Source organism: Delphinapterus leucas, chromosome 5 (genome assembly GCF_059928025.1).
Source record: "Delphinapterus leucas isolate spDelLeu-1000000601 "Yukka" chromosome 5, BTC_Dleu_Yukka2, whole genome shotgun sequence".
In the NCBI taxonomy this organism is placed as follows: Eukaryota; Metazoa; Chordata; class Mammalia; order Artiodactyla; family Monodontidae; genus Delphinapterus; species Delphinapterus leucas.
In genome coordinates, this window is record NC_143133.1 from 836457 (window position 1) to 856408 (window position 19952).

The following is a 19952-nucleotide window of genomic DNA, read 5'->3' on the forward strand; positions in this document are numbered from 1 at the left end:
CCCTCCGTCCTTCTTCCGGCGTGCCTGTGTACCCCTGAGGCATTGCTGTCGAGGTGGGCTCTGGAGGGGAGGGCAAGTCTGATGGATACAACCATTGGTTGCTATCACCCCGACAGCGGGCTACCTCTCTGGACGTTTCCTTCTTGTGGGCCTGAGGGCAGCAGCCCCTCCTGGCCTGAGAGGCTGGAGGCAGGCAGCGCCCCCTGAGTGTTTCAGGATGGCGCTGGCAGCGGGGCCGGGCTTCTGGGCGCCTTCCTGCCGTGACCCTCTCAAGAAGGACAGGCCCCCACGCCCTGTCCTGGAGTGCGGGGGGCCGTTGAGGATGGGTGAGGGAGAAGGGGAGCAGGAAGCTGCTCTGGCCTTGGAGGGGCTGTGCCTCCGAGTCTGCGCAGCATGGGCTGCCAACACCTCGTTCATGCTGCACGTGGCCCCAGCACATTGGCACGTGTGCGAGGCCTTCGGTCGTCCTGCTTTTTGGAGGGCCCTCTGGTCCCCACAACGTGAGCCCTCCGTGCTCCGTGTCCCTGCCGCTCCTACCCAGCCGGGCACTGCCCAGGAGCGGGTGGGGGCAGAGGCGGAGTGGATGGGTCTTGAAAAGAACGCCCTGGGTGGTTCTTGGGTCCCTGGGTCTGAGGGGTGGGGGGCTCCAGGTATAGCACAGTGACCCTGCCTCACAGAGCAGGCGGAGGTTGGCCTTGTCCAGAGGAAGCTTCCTCTTCGGTGGTTTCTTAACAAGCCGTCCTGAGGGTAGAGTATTCCAGAAGTGCTGTGGTCACACCGGCACCACTGGACACCCAGGTGGGGAGCCAGCCCGGGGCAGGGCGAGGTGCTTTGGCCTGGCTGGAGCTGGATGGAGGGCCGTCACCCAGGCCCTGCCTGTGTGGGTGAGACCTGCCGCTCGTGGGGGCTCTGTGGGCTGAAGCAGTGCCCATCCGCGCATCTCAGGGCCGGCCGGTGGAGGAGCGCGTGCAGCTCGTGTGGTTTAGGGACGAGAGCGGACCTCCAATGCGGCCGTCACGGTCGACAGTAAACCCCAACCTGGAGAAAGTCCACAGAAGCAGGACTGGGGCTGTCCGGGTCTCCGCCTGTGCTGTCCACTCACAGGTCTGGGGGTGTGTCCACAGGCGGCAGCCCCGCGGGACGAGGATGAGGACGACGATGACTTCGTGGAGGTCCCGGAGAAGGAGGGCTATGAGGCCTGCGTCCCTGAGCACCTGCAGCCTGAGTGTGGTGAGTGGCCAGGTTGGGAACGGGAGGAGGTCCCGCCCCGGACGCTGCCCTTCAGGGCAGACCTCATGTCCGGCCTGGGGCCCACCAAGCAGGGAGCTGGCCGTGGTAGGCACCCTGAGTCTGTGCCACCTGGTCCTGAGGTTCACTGCGTCCCCGCCCGTCGACCCTGCGGAGCCGCCTTCGTTGAAAACCATGTGATTCTCGTTTCCTGATTGGGGTGCTCACTGGCCTGGGCCCCTCCTCGAGGTCCGCCCCAGGTTCCCGCGGTCCACTTGGTGGGCAGGCCCTGCTGCCAGTTCCTGTGGGTGTGGCCAGGCTGTCCACACACGGAGGCCCCCGACCCACCCCACAGGCCCATGCTGACCACCCCCGCCCCCCGCCCTGCAGCTTCAGGCCTCACCACGGTGAGGGGCAGCCCTGCTTGGGGTCATAGAAGTCTCAGCCGTCGGGAGCGAGTCCAGGGTTGGAAGGGCACCCTCAGAGCAGAGAGTGCCTCCTGGCTCCAGAGCCGTTCGCGTCCGTTACACCTTCACACACTCCTCTTATGCAGCTTGGGGGCTTGGGGGAGGGTGTTGGGGGCACGCGGTGTGGTTACCGCGGCGGTAGGGCCCTTTGGGCTGGGAGGGAGTCGGGGGACGCCACTGCCTTGGTGGGTGGGGGGCAATCACCCCACATTCTCTGGGCTCCCCTGCTGCCCAGTCTCCGTTTCTCAGGGACGTCACAGGTCAGGCGGTGTCCTCCTTCCCGTTGATGGAGTCGCAGCCTGACGTCTGGCCCAGGAGCAATGACACACCTTGAGAAGGCGTGCTACCCGTGTGACCTGTCTTTCCTGTGTAGCGTTCTTTTCTTTTCCAAAAAATCTCCAAAAGCCTCTTCTGCACAGGAGGCATCTCTTGTCCAGAGGAAGCTAATAAAACCAAGATCGCATGTGGGTTTGTGGCGATGTGGACAAGTTGATTTGAATCAGAGCGTGTGAGATGAGATGTGAATTTGTTAGTTTAGACGCTCAGGCAGTTGGAGTGTGAGGGCATGACCCGTTAGGCGTGTCACACCAAGTTACCACACCAGCTTCACAGCCCTCCAGTGTTTGGGTCCTGCCGTCTGCGCCACGTGACCCTCCCTGGGTGCCCTAGGGTGCAGCCTCCACCTGCCTCCTGCCCTCCCGGCCACCGCCCCGCCCTCCATCCCGGCTGCCCCAACCGCGCCATCCCAGCAGTGGGGCTCCTCTGACCACTGGGCCACTCCCCGTGCCCTCTGTTCTGCCTCGTCCTCCAGGTGCCTGGCCCACCCCCCACGAGGCCTCGTCCCACACCCGTGAGGCTGCCAGGGGTGCTGGAGGCCCTGGGGTGCCATGACTGCCCTCCCAGGTCTCCCCTGGCCACCCCGCCTCAAGGGAGCTCCAGCCCCGCCAGGAGGCTCCCAGGTCGCCAGGCACCACTGTGGGTGACCACCTCCAGGTGTCGCCGACCCACCGCTTGTCTTCCCAGCGGGGCCCCAGGTGTGACAGAGCGGAGCGGAGCCATCCGCTGATTGTTCATGGGCCGGGCAGCCTGGGAGCCCTCGCACGACAGGACCTGCTGAGCTCCGGGTCTGTCCTGCGGCAGTGGGGGGGCTGGGTGCTGTCCCCCCGTTCCCTGGAGGGGTCTGGTGCCTGGTCTGGAGCACAGAGCTCGGGGCCACGAGGCCACTGCAGGAAGTGCTGGGTGCGCCAGTTTATAACTGTAGTTGATAGTCCGTCACTGGTTTTTCAATTAAACTCAGGTGACTCTGCAGTAGATTCGGTCTAAATCCACAGCTGAGGAGACGGGTGCCCGTTTTCTTTCTCATTTCTTTCTCTGAATTTTCACTGAGGGGCTTTTATCTTGCCGTTAATCCTACCATTTCTGTCAGGACGTAATCTCTTTCTCAAATTTACATTTTAATTACAAGGCCAGCTGAACTAGGTAAAATCAATAGTGTCAAGCTCGCAGCCGAACTCCACGCGGAGCCCCCGCCCCTCCATTTCCTGCCATCGATCCCGCCCGCCCCCTCTGCTTTAGCGCTGCAGGCACGGAGGTGCCACTTGGTCAGTTTAAACCAGCCCAGGGGGTTTGGGCATTCTCATGACTCTTCCTCAGAGCCACAGATTTGAGCTGAGATCTGTGTTTGAGGCAGACGCCCCTGTGCGGGTGGGTGGGGCTGGCGGGGTTCGCCGTGACCTGCGACCTCTGGTCTCCCCGGACTCAGTGTTCTCCCCGAAAGCACAGCACCCGGGGCCGGGGGACACGTCTGCTTTTCGGACTTTTACCTTGAAAGTGTGTCAGGGAGATTGATTTTCTACAGCAGTGTGAGAACAGTAGTATTTTTTTAGTGCTGTGAGTGTTTACCCTGCTTTAACACGCTCACCCATCTTTTTAATGGTTTAAAACAACAAATCAATGAAAAATATATTTCATTTTTGTAACTCTTAGGAATTCTCGTATCGATCTTCGGGTTGCGGTTGTAGCCACCTACGTGAGTGCCACAGCGGCCACTTATCAGTCCCGCCTCCCCGTGTGTGCGCATGCCCGTGTCGGGGTCTGCACCAGTTGGTAACACTGCATCGTCGGCATCCCGAGTGGGGGCATCTGGAAGGCTTTGTGACTGGACCCGGGATGTGTTGGTGACGGGGCCGGGTCCCCGCCGGCCTTCCGAGAGCACCCAGGCCTCAGGGCTCAGGGTGCTGCCGGGTGACCAAGGTGGACCCTGCCACCCCAAGTGGCTCTGCCCCATGTCCTCCATTCTCAGCCACAGGCACCTGAGAAGCAGGGGTGGACCCCGTACTCTCAGGGCCGTGCGCAAACTCGGAGGGCGTCTGGAGCAGGCAGGGCAGGCGTTTTTCGTGAAGGGCCTGGGGTGAACGGTTTCGGATTTGTGGGCAGTATGAGGCCTCTGTCGCAGCTACTCACCTGCTATCATCTACAAAAGCACTGGACAGCATTCCGGCCGCGCACGCGGGGAGGCCACGTGCGGACACCGGGAGGACTTGGCCGTGAGGTCCGCCCGCCCTGCTGCAGAGAGCCCGGAGCTGATGGTGGCCTGAGCCAGCCTTCCCAGCCCGTCCTTTTCGCCTTTCTCCCCTCCCACCCCCTCCCACTTCCCCTTCCTCCCCCAGGAAGTACTTCCCCTTCCTCCCCCAGGAAGTACTTCCCCTGGCGCCCAGCGCTCAGTGCTGTGTCGTTTCCTTTCTGGTTTCTCACTCTAAGCGGGGGATGTTCTCGAGCCCGTGCACGTGGATGGAGGGATGGAGACGTGCCATCAGGAAGGCCAGGCTCGTGGCGTCGCGGGCAGCGCTTCGTGTCGGTGTCGGTGTTGCTCTGCTCCCGTGGCGGCCCTTTGGCCCCTGGAGCTGCCTGCCTGGCTGTCTTGTCAGTTTTCCACGTGTCCTGGGAAGGACTTCTCAGACGTGAGGCCCCAGGGTGTCTGTCGTAGAAGGGACGGCCTCACTGACCCTTCGTCCACCCCCACTGGCCAGGGTCGGGCTGGAACTGCCAGGGCGCTCCTGAGGCAGAGCCGTTCGCGTCCGTTACACCTTCACACACTCCTCTTACGCAGCTGTTTGACGTAGAACCCAGTTTCGTTGTGGTGACGTCCGCTCAGCTTTCTTTTAGTTCCCGTTGGCACAGCGAGTGTCTTTTCATCCTTCTATTTTCTTTTATGCGTAGTCTCTGTTAACCTTCTGCTTTAAGGGGTTCTCGCCAGAGTGGGAAATTGCTGCTTGTTTTTCATCTCGTCAGCGTGTGTTTTCGTTGACTTGAGTCCGTTGAGTTACTGCCGTGTTCTCAGCTGGGGCTGCCAGTGTGCTGCGCGTCTGTTTGCCAGCCTTCCTCTTCAGTTTGCTGTTGTTGCGACTGTTTTGTTTTTTTCTTTTCCCTACCTTTTATTTGCTGGGTAAACCTTTTTTCTGCTGGTTTTGAAAGTGTTCATCCAGTATAAATAAAACGATACGAGTATTTTCGCTTCTGATGGTGACGCCTGCTCGGGAGAGTTGCACTCACACTTCCCCTCGCCATGCACCTCCCAGCACGTCCCTGTCCCCACGTCCTGCACAGGATGGGGGACATGCTGGCTCCCGCTCGCTCAGGCCCCCCGGCCCGGCACATTGGGTCGTCCAGGTACCAACTTAACTTCTGATGGTTGTGGGTACTCGGGTTTCGGGGGAGGCGGGAGTGAATCTTACGAAGTCATTTCTTGGCCTTTTCTCCCCATGTCCAGCAAACCCTCCTGAACCTCCAGGTGAGGCTGTGTCCTTCACCTGCATGTTGAAACCTAGCGTAGCTGGGTATAAAATTCCGAGTTTGACTTTTTCCCTAGACCTTACACTCACTGTTGTTTGAAAGACACTGGTGCCTGTGGGATGCTTATGGCTTCCGAAGGAAAGCTTCTCAGACCTTTGTGTTCATCTCTTGCGTTCCTAAACATCCTTGTAAGTGACTTGCACGTTCTTCCTTTCGTCTCCTTCCTGACACTCAGTGAGCCCCTCGGTCTTGCTCTTGCTCTGATTCCAGGAAGATTGGGCTTTTTATTTCATCCACCCCAGTTATCTTTCCTCTTTCTGGGGTCCAGTAATGAGGAAGTTGATGCCTGTGTGAATGCCCTCCACGTCTCTGACCAGAGAGACCTGCCCGTGGGTGTGCAGCCGCCCTCCTGTCCTTCAGCCCGGCCTGGAGTCGTCCTCTCCTCTGCTTGCCCGCTGTCTTTGTCTTCCTGGCTCCCTCTTTGTGGGGCCCTGGTGGGTCTCCAGCTCCTCTTTCTTTCTCACCTTCCAGATATTTTGTTTCTTGTTCACCTCTTTCTTGGCAGTGGTCCCCTCTCTGGAGGAGAGTTTGGGGAGGGAGGCGCTGCCCTCGCTTTCGGGATGGAGTGCCTCTGAGGTCCTAACCCACACCGTGCCTCCTGGGCAGCCCCTGGCCCAGGTGCCCAACTGGGAGGGGCCGGCAGGGGTCAGGGACAGCCCGGGAATCGGCGCAGTTGGGCCAGTGGGGCCCAGTAGTGTCAGAGAAGCCGCCCTCCCCCTGCCCTGGGGACCTGGGCACGGACCCTGGCCTGCAGAGGTGGCCCGGTGGCCTTGCCGCTGAGATGCTGGCATTGGGGCCTCATCTGGCTGGCGGGGCAGGTGCTGTGCTGATGGAGGGTTCGGTGCCCTCACACGTGGTGTGCTGTCACCGTGGGATGGGGACGCGGCGCCCTCCAGGGGTCTGTCCGGGGTCATGGGGATGGTGGCCAAGAGCAGATACGTCTCTGTCGCAGGGCTGGAGAAAGACCCGGCCACGCCGGCCTCGCAGGCGAGGAAGAGGACGGGGAGCAGTGAGGAGGCCTGCGACCCCACCTCTGCGGCAGCCCAGCTGCACTGGCTCCAGCGCCACTTGCCCCCAGCCTCACCCCCGAGCCCCAGGTGATGCCGACACCCGCCCCTGCCCAGGCAGCCCCACATGTGCACCCCCGGCCGGGCAAGCACCTGCCAATATCCGTACTGGGGCGGGGGCTGCAGGGGCCGGGGGTCCTCAGCACTGGTGTGTAGGCCAGGCCGTGGGGGTGGGCCAGGGCTCTGGGGTTCAAGGGGTCAGGCGTCAGGACACCCCTGGGCCCAGCGTGAGGACCGCAGATCTGAGGCCAGCTCCCAGTGTGGTCTTGGGATGGCCAGCCTTTTCGTAGGGCTTCAGTGGCTGCCCTGGGTTCCAGGCCCGAGGTGGCAAAGGTCGCGGCCCAGATGTGTGACCGGGAGCTCTGGGGGGTGCAGAGAGGCAGGTGGCCGAGGCTGGCTCCCGGCGGCACATCACTGACTCCTCCTCTGCTGTCTCCAGGGTGCCGCTGGGTCCAGAGGAGGCCAAGAAGCTGGCGGCAGAGCGGGCCCGGGCACCTGTCGTGCCCTTCGGGGTGGACTTGTGCTACTGGGGCCGAGAGGAGCCGATGGCTGGGAAGATCCTCAAGTGAGTGCGGGCATCCCGTGGGTCCTGTGGGCACCCATTCTGCCCCCGGCCTGGGCGCAGGGCCCGGCTCTGCCGCGCAGGCCCTCACGCGTCCCACCGAGCGCAGCTCTCGGGCTCTCGTAGGCATGGTGCCTACCCGGGGTCGTACAGCCCTGCCCAGAGGCCTGTGGACCTTCTTTGAACCTCCTTGTTACTCCCTGGGGGGATGTTCCCTGTTGTCTGCCCTGATGGTTGGGCATCATGACAGACGGCATGAGGCTTGTCTGCCTAGGACTGGGGTCCGGCCCGGCCCACTGCTCCAGGCTCTCTGCCCAGGCCCTCATCATGACCGCCCTCTGGCGGATCTCCGCGGGCCCGGCCTGGGGCTCCACAGAGAGTTTCTGGGAAGCCGCCCCCGTTGCTGCGCTGGACGCTTTCTCTCCAGAGTGGGCACGGGGGTGGGGGTGGGGGTGGGCGGATCTGTCCTCTGTTAACCTCCGTCAGGGAGCCCCTGCCCCGGGTCCAGGCCAGGCTAGGGAGGCGGGCCACCGGGGTGGGGTGCCTGGCGGTGCCCCCACCATACTAAGCGTCTCTGCTCGTCCTGAATGGGCTCACAAGCCCAGGGGTGCCCCCTGCTCAGCCGCCCAGGCCGGCCTTGCTGCGGGTGCTGTGGTGGCCACCCCATGACGGCGCTGAGCGTCTGGTCCGTGTGCAGGTCTGACTCGGAGCACCGCTTCTGGAAGCCCCGCGAGGTGGACACGGAAGTAGAGAGTGCCGCTGTCTCTGAGTCTCTCCGGAGCCGCCAAATCACCTTTGCGGGGCGATTCGAGCCCGTGCAGCACCGGTGCCGTGCCCCCCGGCCCGACGGCCGGCTCTGCGAGCGCCAAGACCGCCTGAAGGTGAGGAGGGTGGGCGGCTGGGCAGTGGGGTGGCCACCTCGGCCAGGCCAGGATGGGGCCGGAGGGGGCGCTGGGCTCCAGGCTGCTGGTGCCAGGACCTTCCCCTGGGTGGGTGGTCTGACACGCGGGCACAGGGCTGGGTTGCTCTGCCCTGGCTCCTGCGTCCCCGCCCACGTGTGTCTCCTGAGCGCGCTCTGTGCTGGGCCGGGGGTCCACGGAGGCGGCACTGTGCGCCAGGCGGGCCTTTGGCCAGACTGACACCAGATCTCCATCCGCTCCCTGGCTGTGTGGCGGCTGCGCCCGAGGGCCCCTCCTTTGAGGGGTGTGTGAGCAGAGGGTGGTGTGGACCGGCCGGCCCCGGGAGCCGTGAAGGTAGGGATGGCCAGTGGCCCGCTCCCGCCTCAGAATTGCTCCGTTCTCCGCCTCAGTGCCCTTTCCACGGGAAGATCATCCCGAGAGATGACACGGGACGGCCCCTCCATCCGGAGGACAGGGCCCGCGAGCAGAAGCAGAAGCAGCAGCTGCAGGGGCCGGCGGGCCGCCCAGGTAGGTCCGGGGGATGGGGTAGCGGCAGCCACGGCGTGGGGGGCGCCCTGGACCCCAGCAGCCGACAGGGTGGCCCGTGGTTGCCACGTGTGGTTGCCTGCCGCCTCCCACTCAGTCATAACTCGCAAGCGTGGCCGGGACACGCTGTCCTCGGGGCCAGCAGAGCACTGAGCACCAGCCTGGCCGCATTTCACGCGGCTCCTGACGGGCGCCGTGGACACTCCCATGGCCGGAAACCACCTTGTCGTCGTTGGTTTGGGTTCTGGGTTCTTAAGCCTCTTTTTAAGCAAATGGAAAAACCGAGGCATGAAAAGTTAATTGGCTGAGCCCCGAGCTGCCTCCAGGACGCCAGCTGCCCCCCTCCGTCACCTGCTGTCTTGCAGAGCCATGCACGAGGGGCCGGGCAGGAGGGCTGCGTCGTGTGCGGTGTGCGATTTGCGTGCACGTGGACTGTGTGTGCGCGTGTGTGGGCAGAAGGTGAGGGTCCTGCCCGGTGGTCCCAGGCATCCTTGCTGAGCCTCTGAGCCTGGAGCGCACTCTCTTGGGGTCCTACTCAGGGCCCCCATTTTCCGGCCTGTAGGCCTGTTTCGTGCCAAGGCCACCGAGACGCTGTTCGCCGCCGTGCAGGGAGCTCACCTCATCCTGGCACGCGAGCCGGTGCTGTGTTCTGGCACGGGCTGCGGGGTGGCAGCTGCCCGGCCCCCAGAGGCCCCTGAACAGCCGGGCAGGATGGTGACTCGCAGAAGCGGCGTCCTTGGCAGGGCCCGCGAGCACCCGAGCACACTTGGGGTGGGGGTGGTGGGCCCAACGGTGTGGCCCTGACCCGTGTCGACGTCCCATGGTTTGTCAGATCTGGGCTGGGGTCTGGAGGCCGTCCCGCCTTGGGCCCCTTTTCTTAAAAGAAAGGCCAGGCCCACAGCGCAGAGCCCCCGAGGCAGAAGGCGGCTGTGTCTGTAGGGGTGGTGCTAGTGTGGGTCTCAGCTGGGCCGTGTGTCCTCTTTCGCAGGGTTTTTCCCTTTGTCACGAGAGACAAATGTTAGATTTCGGCCTCACACCCAGGGTTGGCGCCTGGAGCCCTGGAGGGTGGCGCGGAGGGGCCCTGACCCATTAATCCGCAGGAGAGGCCTTCCCTGGTGGCCCACTCGGGAGCAAATTAAGTGCCTATTTTTGTGTCAGCCCTGAAGAGTATCGGGTTCTGCAGCCCTCGGTGACTTGTTAACAACAGGTATCAGGCCGGGGCCGCGGGCCAGCGCTGGCCAGTCAGATGTGAAATAGCATCTCTTTACTAACTACAGTATCGATCCCCGCCTCCCTCACACGCCGGGCAGTTTTCTTTTCCCGGCGCTAACCTCGGTGACAATGTGCTCGGAGCTCCAGGGCCCATCAGCGCGCAGGACGGCCGCGGCCTGGCTCTTATTGATTTTTTTCAAAGGCTTTTAAATTGCTCCTTCATTTTACTGAGATGCTCATTCCGTCTCTACTGGGTGCCGGCGTTTTTCCGTTGTGTTTAAACAATTGCTCCATTCACCGGGTTCTTAAACTGTGACGCCTTCTCGTTCTGGGAGATAAACTGTTTGGACAGTTTTCCTTAATCTTAGATTAATCGTTCCTGTATCTGGATTGGGCCGCCCCGTATTCCTTCACTTCAAAAATCAACTCGGGGAGGCCTCGCTATCTGTCTGGGTGCGTGGCTTCTCCCCCCACTGGACGTGCCCTGCTTGCCACCCGGCCCCTCTGCCGCAGCCCCCCATGGGGCTCTTGTTTGCATGGTGGGCGCCATCAGGGTTTGGGGTGTCCAACCCCCTTCTGCCAGCCAGGGCCTGGGTCCGTAGGTCTGGGCACGTTGGGGAGCTGTGCTGTCACACTCCTGACCAGGGCGGCCTTCCCGAGCCAGCAGGCTAGATGGAGCCTGAATCTCAGGGACCTCCACGCGACCCAGTCCTGCCCCCGACCCAGCGGACGGAGACTGAGGCGGAAGTCGCTGCCAGGGCAGTGGTGGGTGGAGTTGGGACGCTGGCCTCTGACTCCGATGCCTGGGCCTGCTGCGTTGGGAGCCCCCCATTTAGACAGTTAACGCTTCCCATCTTGGCGAACAGGCACACTCACCTGTCTCTGTTGCAGCCAGGTCTGGTGAGACCAGGCCTTGGGGCTGGGTGACGTTTGTTTCCCCGCGGAGCACCATCTTCTGACCCGAAGGGCCTGGGCTGTGGCGGGAGGAGCAGGGCCGCCTGCCTGAACCGACACCCTCATCGCTGGGGCCTGGGGCCAAGTTCTCTTTGGACCAGTAAAGAGGCCGTGGCCACCCTGCTGTGCACACCCTCTGGCCAGCACAAGGGTCCGGAGGCCACGCCTGGGTTCTGGTGGGGCACCGTCAGCCTGGAGGCGGAAGCAGCCTGCGCGTGGCACTGCCCCTGGCCGCCAGCCTCGGTTGCCTTCCTGCCTAAGGGGTCAGTGGAGGCACCCACCTTGGCCTACGGGGACTTGCGCCCACTCCTTGGGCAGCCGGTGGCCCTCCCTGCCCCCGTGTCAGGGAGGGCTTGGGGCTCAGGTGAGGTCGGCGCCGGGAGTTTCCTGCAGTGTCGGGTGTGTTTGCAGCCTGGCAGGACCCTGAGCTCATGAGGGACGTGGAGGCAACCACTGGGGTGCATCTTGGCTCATCCAGGCCTGGTGGGAAGGGCAGGCGGCGGCGGTCCGGCCTCACCGACCTCAAGCGGCAGGCGGACACAGCGCGTGCACGCATCGCCAAGAAGGTCTTCGCCAAGTAAGAGCTCCTCGCGGGGTCCCGCCTTCTGCCCCAGGCCCGGTGTCACTGGTGGCGAGAGTGGAGAAGGCCGCCAGCCCGCGCCCCCACTGCCTGCCTCCCACCCCGCCGCTCTGGCGGCCAGAGGCACTCCTTGCGGCGCTACTAGGTGCCCTAGAAGGCACGAGGGTGTCTGCGCCCAGGCCCCATGGGCGCCGTCCACCCTGGGCAGAGGAGGCGGCGTCAGGGCCCTGCCCAAGTCGGGTGAGCAGGAGGGCAGCTTCCTGAGCACCCCGCGGAACGCCCACGGCTCCTCGCCGCCGGCCTGCCTTTGCGTCTGCATCCAGGGGAGGGCTCGGCCCCCGGGCTCCGGGCACGAGGCTGGCTCCCCGTGGCTCAGCCAGGGGTGATGGTGCCGTGGGTGCTGGCGCCCGGAGGAGCGGGGCCCGGGGGCGTCCTCTGAGGGGCTGGGAGCTGTGGCCGGAGCCTCTGTGATCTGTGAGGGAGGTCGTGCCTGACCCCTGGAGTGGTGCCCGTGTCTGGGCCTCCTCGCTGCCAGGGCCCAGCGGCTTCCTCCCAGGCAGAGGCGCTACCTCGTCACGGCAGCCAGGCTGGCTGTGAGACGTGTGTTCCTCGCCAGACGTCCAGCTCTGCGCACAGTGGGGTGAAAGCAAGCTGGGCTGAGTGGATCCAGCGTGTCTTGACCGCCTCTGCCCACACGCTGCTTCCTACCCGGTTGCTGGGCAGGCTGCGCCCTCGTTCTGGGGTGCACCCTGGTGCTGGCAGAATTGGGGATCCTGGGAGCGGCCTTCAGGGCTCAGGGAGCGATGGGAGAGGTGCCAGGACGTGGCCAAGGCCACGTTCGGGGGCAGAGCCGCTCACTGTGGTGTCTGGCTCTGGACGGGGAAGCTCTAGCTATTTCCGAGCTGTGTCGCCCGTCCGTAGGGAGCGGACGGGCAGTCGGCCCAGGACCCATGGCTGAACCCAGCCAGGCTGCAGTGAGCAGCCCGGAGCCCTGGCCGGTGCCTCCCTGATCACGTCTCGCTGTGCTTTCTCTGCAGGGCCGCTGTGCAGAGGGTGGTCACAGCCATGAACCAGATGGACCGGAAGAAGCATGAGAAGTTTGCAAACCAGTTTAACTACGCGCTGAATTAGAGCGCCAGGCCGGGTCCACTCTGATCGTCAGCTCCTCTTCTGCTGATGAGCTAGGATGGGAAGGCAGACCCGGGTCTGGGCTATAACAACAGCCACAATTATAGTGTGTATTTAACGTGAAGAAATGGTGCACTTTCTGCTTAAAGTGCCCCAGAGGTGTGGACTCTCCCCTGCTGCGGGGGACCACGGCCATCGCTTATGGGTCTGACTGCCTAGTAGCCCGGGGTGAACTCGGGTAACCATGTCCACAGGTGGGTGTCTTGTACAGCCTGTGCCCTTTGTGGTGTGATTCAGGGTCGCTCAACGTCCAAGACGAGTGCGCAGCCTCCAGCCCTGCCCCCCAGCCTTCTCCGCCTCGGAGGAAAACCCACATTTCACGTTGACACGATGGGGAGCCAGCTGTTTGCTCTCGGTGTTTCCAGCTCATAGGCCTGCTGGTGGTGGTTCCACGTCAGAATGCAGGGAACTACCTCACTCTTGGTTCTTCTAAAATCAACTTTATTGAGACGTAACTCACGTACTGTAACGTTCATGCCTTTAAAGCGTACAGTTCGGTGACGTTAAATACACTCACAGTGTTGTACAGTCTCCACCACTGTCTACTTCCAGAACTTTTCATCACCCTAAAAGAAACCCTGCTCCCCCAGCCCCGGCCCCCTCTGGTCTCCTGTTTCTGGATTTGCCTTTGCTGGACGTTTCATGTGAATGGAGTCATAGCAGCCTGTGGCCCTTTGTGTCTGGCTGCCTTCACTTAGCACAGAGTTTTCTAGGTTCTTCCCTGCTGGGGCCTCTGTCCGTGCTTCATTCCTTTTTATGACTGGATAACTCACCACTGCATGAACATACTGCACTTTGTTGATCCGTTCATTGTGGACATTCGGGTTGTCTGCACTTCGGGGTTATTATGCATGATGTTGCTATGACCATTTGTGTACAAGTTTTTGTGTGGGCGTATATTTTCATTCCTTTTGGGTTTATACCTAGAAGTGGAATGGCTGGGTCACGTGGTAACTCTGTGTTTAACTTATTGATTGAATTGCCAAAACATTTTCCAAAGCCGCTGCACCGTTTTCTGTCCCCACCAGCAGTGTATTAGGGTTCTCGTTTCTCCATGTTCTTGCCAACATTTGCTTTTATCAGTCTTTTTAATTTTAGCCATCTTGGTGTGGAGTGGCGTATCATTGTGGTTTGATTTGACTAAGGATATTGAACATCTTTTCATGTACTTATTGGCCATTTGTGTATTTTCTTTGGTGAAACATCTAGATCCTTTGCCCATTTTAAATTGAATTGTTGTTTTCAGTTGTAAGAGTAATTTATATATTCTGGATACTAGATCCTTATATGATTTGCAAATATTTTCTCCCATTCTGTGTTTTCACTTCCTTGATGGTATTCCTTGAAACACAAAGATTATGAATTTTGATGATACCCAATATATCTATTTTTCCTTTTGTAACTTGTGATTTTGGTGTCATATCCAAGCAGCTATTGCCTACTCTAAGGTCATGAATATATACTCTTATGTTTTCTTCTAAGAGTTTTAAGATGTAGCTGTTCATTTTAGGTCTTTGGTCCATTTTGAGTTAATTTTTTTTTTAATTTATTTACCTTTTATTTATTTATTTTTGGCTGTGTTGGATCTTTGTTGCTGCACATGGGCTTTCTCTAGTTGGGGCGAGCGGGGGCTATTCTTCATTGCAGTGCGCGGGCTTCTCATTGTGGTGGCTTCTCTTGTTGCAGAGCACAGGCTCTAGGCGCACGGGCTTCAAGTAGTTGTGGCTCGCAGGCTCTAGAGCGTAGGCTCGGTAGTTGTGGCTCGTGGGCTCTATAGTGCAGGCTCGGTAGCTGTGGCACACGGGCTTAGTTGCTCCGTGGCACGTGGGATCTTCCCGGACCAGGGCTCGAACCTGTGTCCCCTGCATTGGCAGGCGGATTCTTAACCACTGCACCACCAGGGGAGCCCCATTTTGAGTTAATTTTTGTCTGTGCTTCATTCATGTGGCTATTCAGTTGTCTCAGCATCATTTGTCGAAAAGATTATTCTTTCTTCCATTGAATTGTGTGCACTTTTCTTGATCATCAATTGACAATAAATGTGTGAATTTATTTCTGGACTCTCACTTCTATTCCCTTGACCTATATATCCTATGCTACTGCTACAATGTCTTGATTAATGTAGCTTTGTGGTAAGTTTCGAAATCCTCCAACTTTGTTCTTTTTAAACATTGTTTTGGCCATTCTGGGTCTTTTGCATTTCCAAACACATTTTTGAGCCACCTCATGTGTCTGTCGCTCTTGCTAAAAATAAAGAGTAATGGAATCTCAAAAATAAATGAATGATTGAATGAATGAATGAATGAATTTGTGCCACCAAAAAAAAAAAAAAAGGGCATCTGAGATTTTAGAGATTGTGTCGACCCTAGACATCACTTTGGAAAGTATAGCTGACCTTTGAAAACCACGGGTTTGAACTACACAGGTCCACTTACACAAGGACTTTTTCAGCAGTAAACACTGCAGGGCCACATGAGCCATGGCTGGTTGACTCCTTGGAGGAGAACCACAGGCTCAGGGGCTGATGGTGCGGTTACACGTGGATCTTTGACTGCATGGAGGGTAGGCTCGGTAGGCTCGCCTAAACCCTGAGATGTTCAAGGGCCACGTGTAATGTCATTTTTAATCTTAAATTTTCTAATTAGTGAACTTAGAATATCTTTTCATTTGTTTAGGTTTTCTTTATATTTTCTCCGTGTTTTGTAGTTTTCAGTGTACAAGTTTTGCATTTATTTTGTTAAATTTATTCTTAAATGTTTTATTCTGTTTGATGTCATTGTAAATGCAGCTGTTCTCTGAATTTCATTTTTGGATTGTTCATTGCTAATGCATAGAAATACAACTACTTTTTTTATGTTGGTCTTATATCCTGAAACCTTGCTGAACTCACTAGTTCTAATAGTTGTATGTGTGTGTAGATTTCTTAGGATTTTCTATACACACTATCATGTCATCTGCAAGAGAAAGTTGGATTTCTTTCTTTGCAATTTGGATTTCTTTTATTTCTTTGTCTTGCCTGGGTGCTCTGGCTAGAGCCTCAGTACAGTGCCAGATAGAACTGGAGAGAGCAGACATCCTCGTCTTGCCCCTGATCTGAGAGGAAAAGCTTTCAGTCTTTTACCATCGAATGTAATGGTAGCTGGTTTTTTTGTAGATGGCCTTGTATCAGGTTGAGGAAGTTTCCTTATGTTCTTAGTTTGTTGAGTGTTTTTGTCGTGAAGGGAGTTGAGTTTTTGTCAAATGCACTTTCTACATCTATTGAAATGATCGTGTGGTTTTGGTCCTTTATTCTTTTCGTATGGTGTGTTACATTGTTTTTCATATGTTGAACCACACTTGCATTCATGGGATAAATCCCACGTGGTCAGTTTCAGTAGTCTGTATATTTCTAGGAATTTGTCCATTTCATCTAGGTTATTTGTTATCGTTTGTTGACATAACAGTTGTTCATAGCATTACTTTATAGTCATTTTTATTTCTGTAAGGTTGATAGTAATGTCTCTTCTATCATTCCTGATTTTAGAAATCTGAGTCTTCTCTTATTAATTTTCTTGGTTAGTCTAGCTAGAGGGTTATCAGTTTTACTGATCTATTCAAAGTTGTTTTTCTCTATTATTTTTCATTTTTTACTTAATTTCCACTCTAATGTTTATTATTTCCATTGGGTTGCTTTGTGTTTAGTAGTTTTCATTCTTTTTCTAGTTTCTTAAGTGGAAGTTTAGCTTATTGACTTGAGACCTGTCTTCTTTGTAACGTAGGTGTTTACAGGTATGGGTTTCCATCTAAGCACTGCTTTAGCTTCATCCCGTACGTTTTGGTATGTCGTGTGTCCATCTTTATCTCAAAAGTATTTTCTAACTTCTCTTGTGATTTCTTACTTTACCCATTGCTTATTTAGGAGTTTGTCGTTTAATTTCCACATCCTTGTGAATTTCCCAAATTTCCTTCTGTTATTTGATTTCTCATGTCATTCTGTGTAGCCAAAGAGCATGTTTTGTGTGATTTCAGTTCTTTAAAATTTGAGACTTAAGATCTATCCTGGAGAGTGTTTTATGTGCAGCTGAGAAGATGAGTACTCTGCTCCTGATGGGCGTTCTGTAGAGTCTGTCAGGTCTATAGCTGGTTTATAGTGTTGTTTAAGTCTTCTTTTCCTTATTGATCTTTACCCCAGCAGTTAAATCCGTTATTGAAAGTGGGGTATTGAAATCTCCAACTGTTATTGTTTAATTATCTATTTCTCCCCTCTCTGTCAGTTTTTGCTTTGTGTATTTTAGGGCTCTGTTAAGTGCATATATGTTTATACTTCTTATTTCTTCCCGATGGGTTGACCCTTTACAGCACAGCCTTCTCTATCTCTAGTACCAAACAGTTTTTGCCTTAAGGTCTCTTTTGTATGATGTTAGCGTAGCTTCTGGTTGTTTGCATGGTATATCCTTTTCCAGCCTTTCACTTTCATTATATCTCTGAATCTAAAGTCTTATGGACAGCATATATTTGATCATGTTTTTATATCGGTTCTACCAAGTCTCTGCTGCTTGAGTGGAGCGTTTAATCTACTTACCTTTAACGTAATTGCTGATAAGGTAAGATTTATGTCTGCCATTTTTCTGTTTTTCTACATATCTTTTTAAATCTTTCTTCCTCTGTTACCTTTTTTTCTTGTGTGTTAAATGGCTGTTTAATTCCCTTGTAATACTTCAATTCCCTTGTGCCTCTACCACTGTTTTTTTAGGTAATTTTTTTCAGTGGTTGCTTTGAGGATTACCATGAACAACTTAATACAATCTAGTTTGGATTAATAACAACTTAATTTCAGTAATGTACAAAAACTGCTCCATTAGAGCTCTGTTTCCTTCCAGCTCTTTTCTGCTGTTTTTGTCATACAAATTGCATCTTAATAGATTGTAAGCCCATCAACATAGTTTTGTAATTATTGCTTTATGTAGTTGTCTTTTACATCAGATAGGAAAAGAAAAGGTTTACAAACATAAGCGCATTTATACTGTCTTTTATCTGGCTCTGTAGTTCCCTTTCCCAGTGCCCTAATTTCTCTTTGAGGATCTGAATCTGGTATCTTTCACTTCAACCTGAAGCACTCCCTTCAGTGTCTCTTGTAGGGCAGGTCTGCTAGCAGTGAAGTCTCTTCATTTTTGTCTCTCTGGGAATGTCTTCATTTCTCCTTCGTTTTGAGGAATAGTTTTGCTGGATGTAGAATTCTTGGTTTAACAGTCTTTTTCTTGCAACACTTTTTTTTTTTTTTTTTTTTTTGGCGGTACGCGGGCCTCTCACTGCTGTGGCCTCTCCCGTTGCGGAGCACAGGCTCCGGACGCGCAGGCTCAGCGGCCATGGCTCACGGGCCCCCCCGCTCTGCGGCATGTGGGATCCTCCCGGACCGGGGCACGAACCCGTGTCCCCTGCATCGGCAGGCGGACTCTCAACCACTGCGCCACCAGGGAAGCCCTCTTGCAACACTTTGCGTGTGTCATCCCACAGCCTCGTGGGCTGCAGGGTTTCTGGAGAGAAGCTAGCTGTTAGTCTTTGGAAAGAAGCCTTGAACACGAGTTGGGTTTTTAATTGCTACTTTCAAGATGCTCTGTTTGTCTTTATGCTCTGACTGTTTTAACCACGAAGTGTCTAGTTAAGGTCTCTCTGTGTGTGTCCTACTTGGAATTTGTTGAGCTTCTTGGTTGTAGAGATTGTTTCTCATCAAACTTGGCCACTATTTCCCCTGAGATTCTTTCTGTCCTGTTCCCTCTCTCCTCTCCGAGGACTCCCATCATGTATACACACTTGGTTGATGGTATCCATTGGCCTCTGAGGCCTGTTCATTTTTCTTCGTTCTTTTTACTGTGTCTCAGACTGGACCTGTTGACTTATCTTCAAGGCAGCTTAGTGATTAGCTAATGACTGGACAGAGATTTCCTTAAATGCTTTGATCCAGTGCGTCTGGTGGTTTTCCGACTAGCTGTGTGTACGTGTGTCTGTGTTGGGCACACCTTCAGCGCTCTGCCAGCCAGTTGCTGACTCTGCCTTGGCTCTCACTTGATGAATGTTTTGGTCTTTGCTCCATGAGAAAGTAGCATGTTATAGTTTTAATTGACGTTTCTCTTAGGAGTGAGAGCAAGCATTTTTCATAATGTTAAAGCATTCATTGTTTATCCTTTTCTGTGAATTGTATTCCATACCCTTTGCCCATTTTTCTGTTAGCTTATTGGTTTCTTATTAAACTGTGGGAGCTCTTTATTCAGTAACGAGCTGTACATGGTGAGTCACAAATGTTTCCTCATTTTATCTCTGACTTTGCTTATGTTGTTTTTGCCATGTAGATTTTTTATGCAGATGAATTTAACCAACCTTTCATGGCTTCTGCTTTTGTATTCCTTCCCCACTCAAAGATTGTATTAAAAAATTCTTCCATCTTTTCTTCTAGTACTTTTATAGGTTGCATTTTCATGTTTAAGTCACTGATCTACTTAACATTTATTTTGATATAAAATATGGCTCTGGAAATTCAGTTTTTTATTTTAAATACCCATCCAGGTGTCCCAACACTAGTAATGAATTCATTTGTTTTTGCAAATTTAAAATACTGCCTTTATCACTTATTGAAGTCCCTACGTACAGTGGTTCTATTTCTGAACTTTGTTCTAGCTCATCAACTCGTCTGCCTGTTTATATATCATCATACTGCTTTACTTACTGTGCCTTGGTAGTACATGCCTGTGTCAAAGACCTCTTATGTTTCTGTTCTCTGTTGTATAACTTCAGGTGAAGTTACATAACTAGTGTTTCTATAAAGTTTAATTCATGACTGATTGGTGACTGGGGCTCTTTGCATCGTATCTTTTAATGAATCGCCATGAGTGTTTATTAAGACAAACCCACAGGTCCATGTGTTTCTGGCTGGCGGGAGCAGCAGTGGGAGCTGGGCTGGCCCTTTGGCCAGTGGGGCCCAGTGGACTGTACCTCAGGGAGCAGGCTCCACCACTCTGAGCCCAGGGCCCCCAAGAAGTGACTTGGTGCTGAGGGGGTCCTGGGTGGGTCCCACTTTCCTCAGAGGCCCCAGCGGAAGCAGAGGAAGCTGCAGCCCCTCCCTTGGTGCCCTCAGTGCCCCCCTTCCCACCTGTCTTGTCACGTGCTTCTTGGGACCCCATGAGTCAGGGAGGGGCAGGGGGGCCTGGGACAGCCTGGGCAGTAGGTGGGTTTGGAGCCAGCAGGGGAAGGCTACACCCCGAGTGCCTTGAGGAGCCCACCTGCATGTGGGAGAGCGGCACTCCAGTGAGGACCTGGCAAGCAAGAGTGGGACTGCCTGGGGGGGTGGGGTCCCAGGGCCTCTCAAGGCTGTGTAGCAAGGGGGTGTCAGTGCTGGCGTTTGGGCTAGGCAGGTTCTCGTCAGGA

At 55.6% G+C, this 19952-nt stretch overlaps 1 protein-coding gene across 3 annotated transcripts in view; it reads left to right on the forward strand.

Annotated features, from left to right (window-relative positions):
• The window catches only part of UVSSA (UV stimulated scaffold protein A), a 31902-nt gene extending 12526 nt beyond the window's left edge, over positions 1-19376 (forward strand). For 2 of the 3 annotated variants that reach the window (XM_022554817.3, XM_022554818.3), the window contains exons 8-14: positions 1125-1230; positions 6499-6643; positions 7053-7178; positions 7873-8056; positions 8485-8602; positions 11198-11363; positions 12404-19376. In XM_022554817.3, coding sequence (XP_022410525.1) covers positions 1125-1230; positions 6499-6643; positions 7053-7178; positions 7873-8056; positions 8485-8602; positions 11198-11363; positions 12404-12497 — 939 coding nt within the window. In that variant the 3' untranslated portion in view covers positions 12498-19376. The remainder of the gene's footprint in view (positions 1-1124; positions 1231-6498; positions 6644-7052; positions 7179-7872; positions 8057-8484; positions 8603-11197; positions 11364-12403) is intronic. The other variant, XM_089911389.1, reaches the window with a different exon arrangement.
• The last annotated feature ends 576 nt before the right edge of the window (positions 19377-19952 follow it).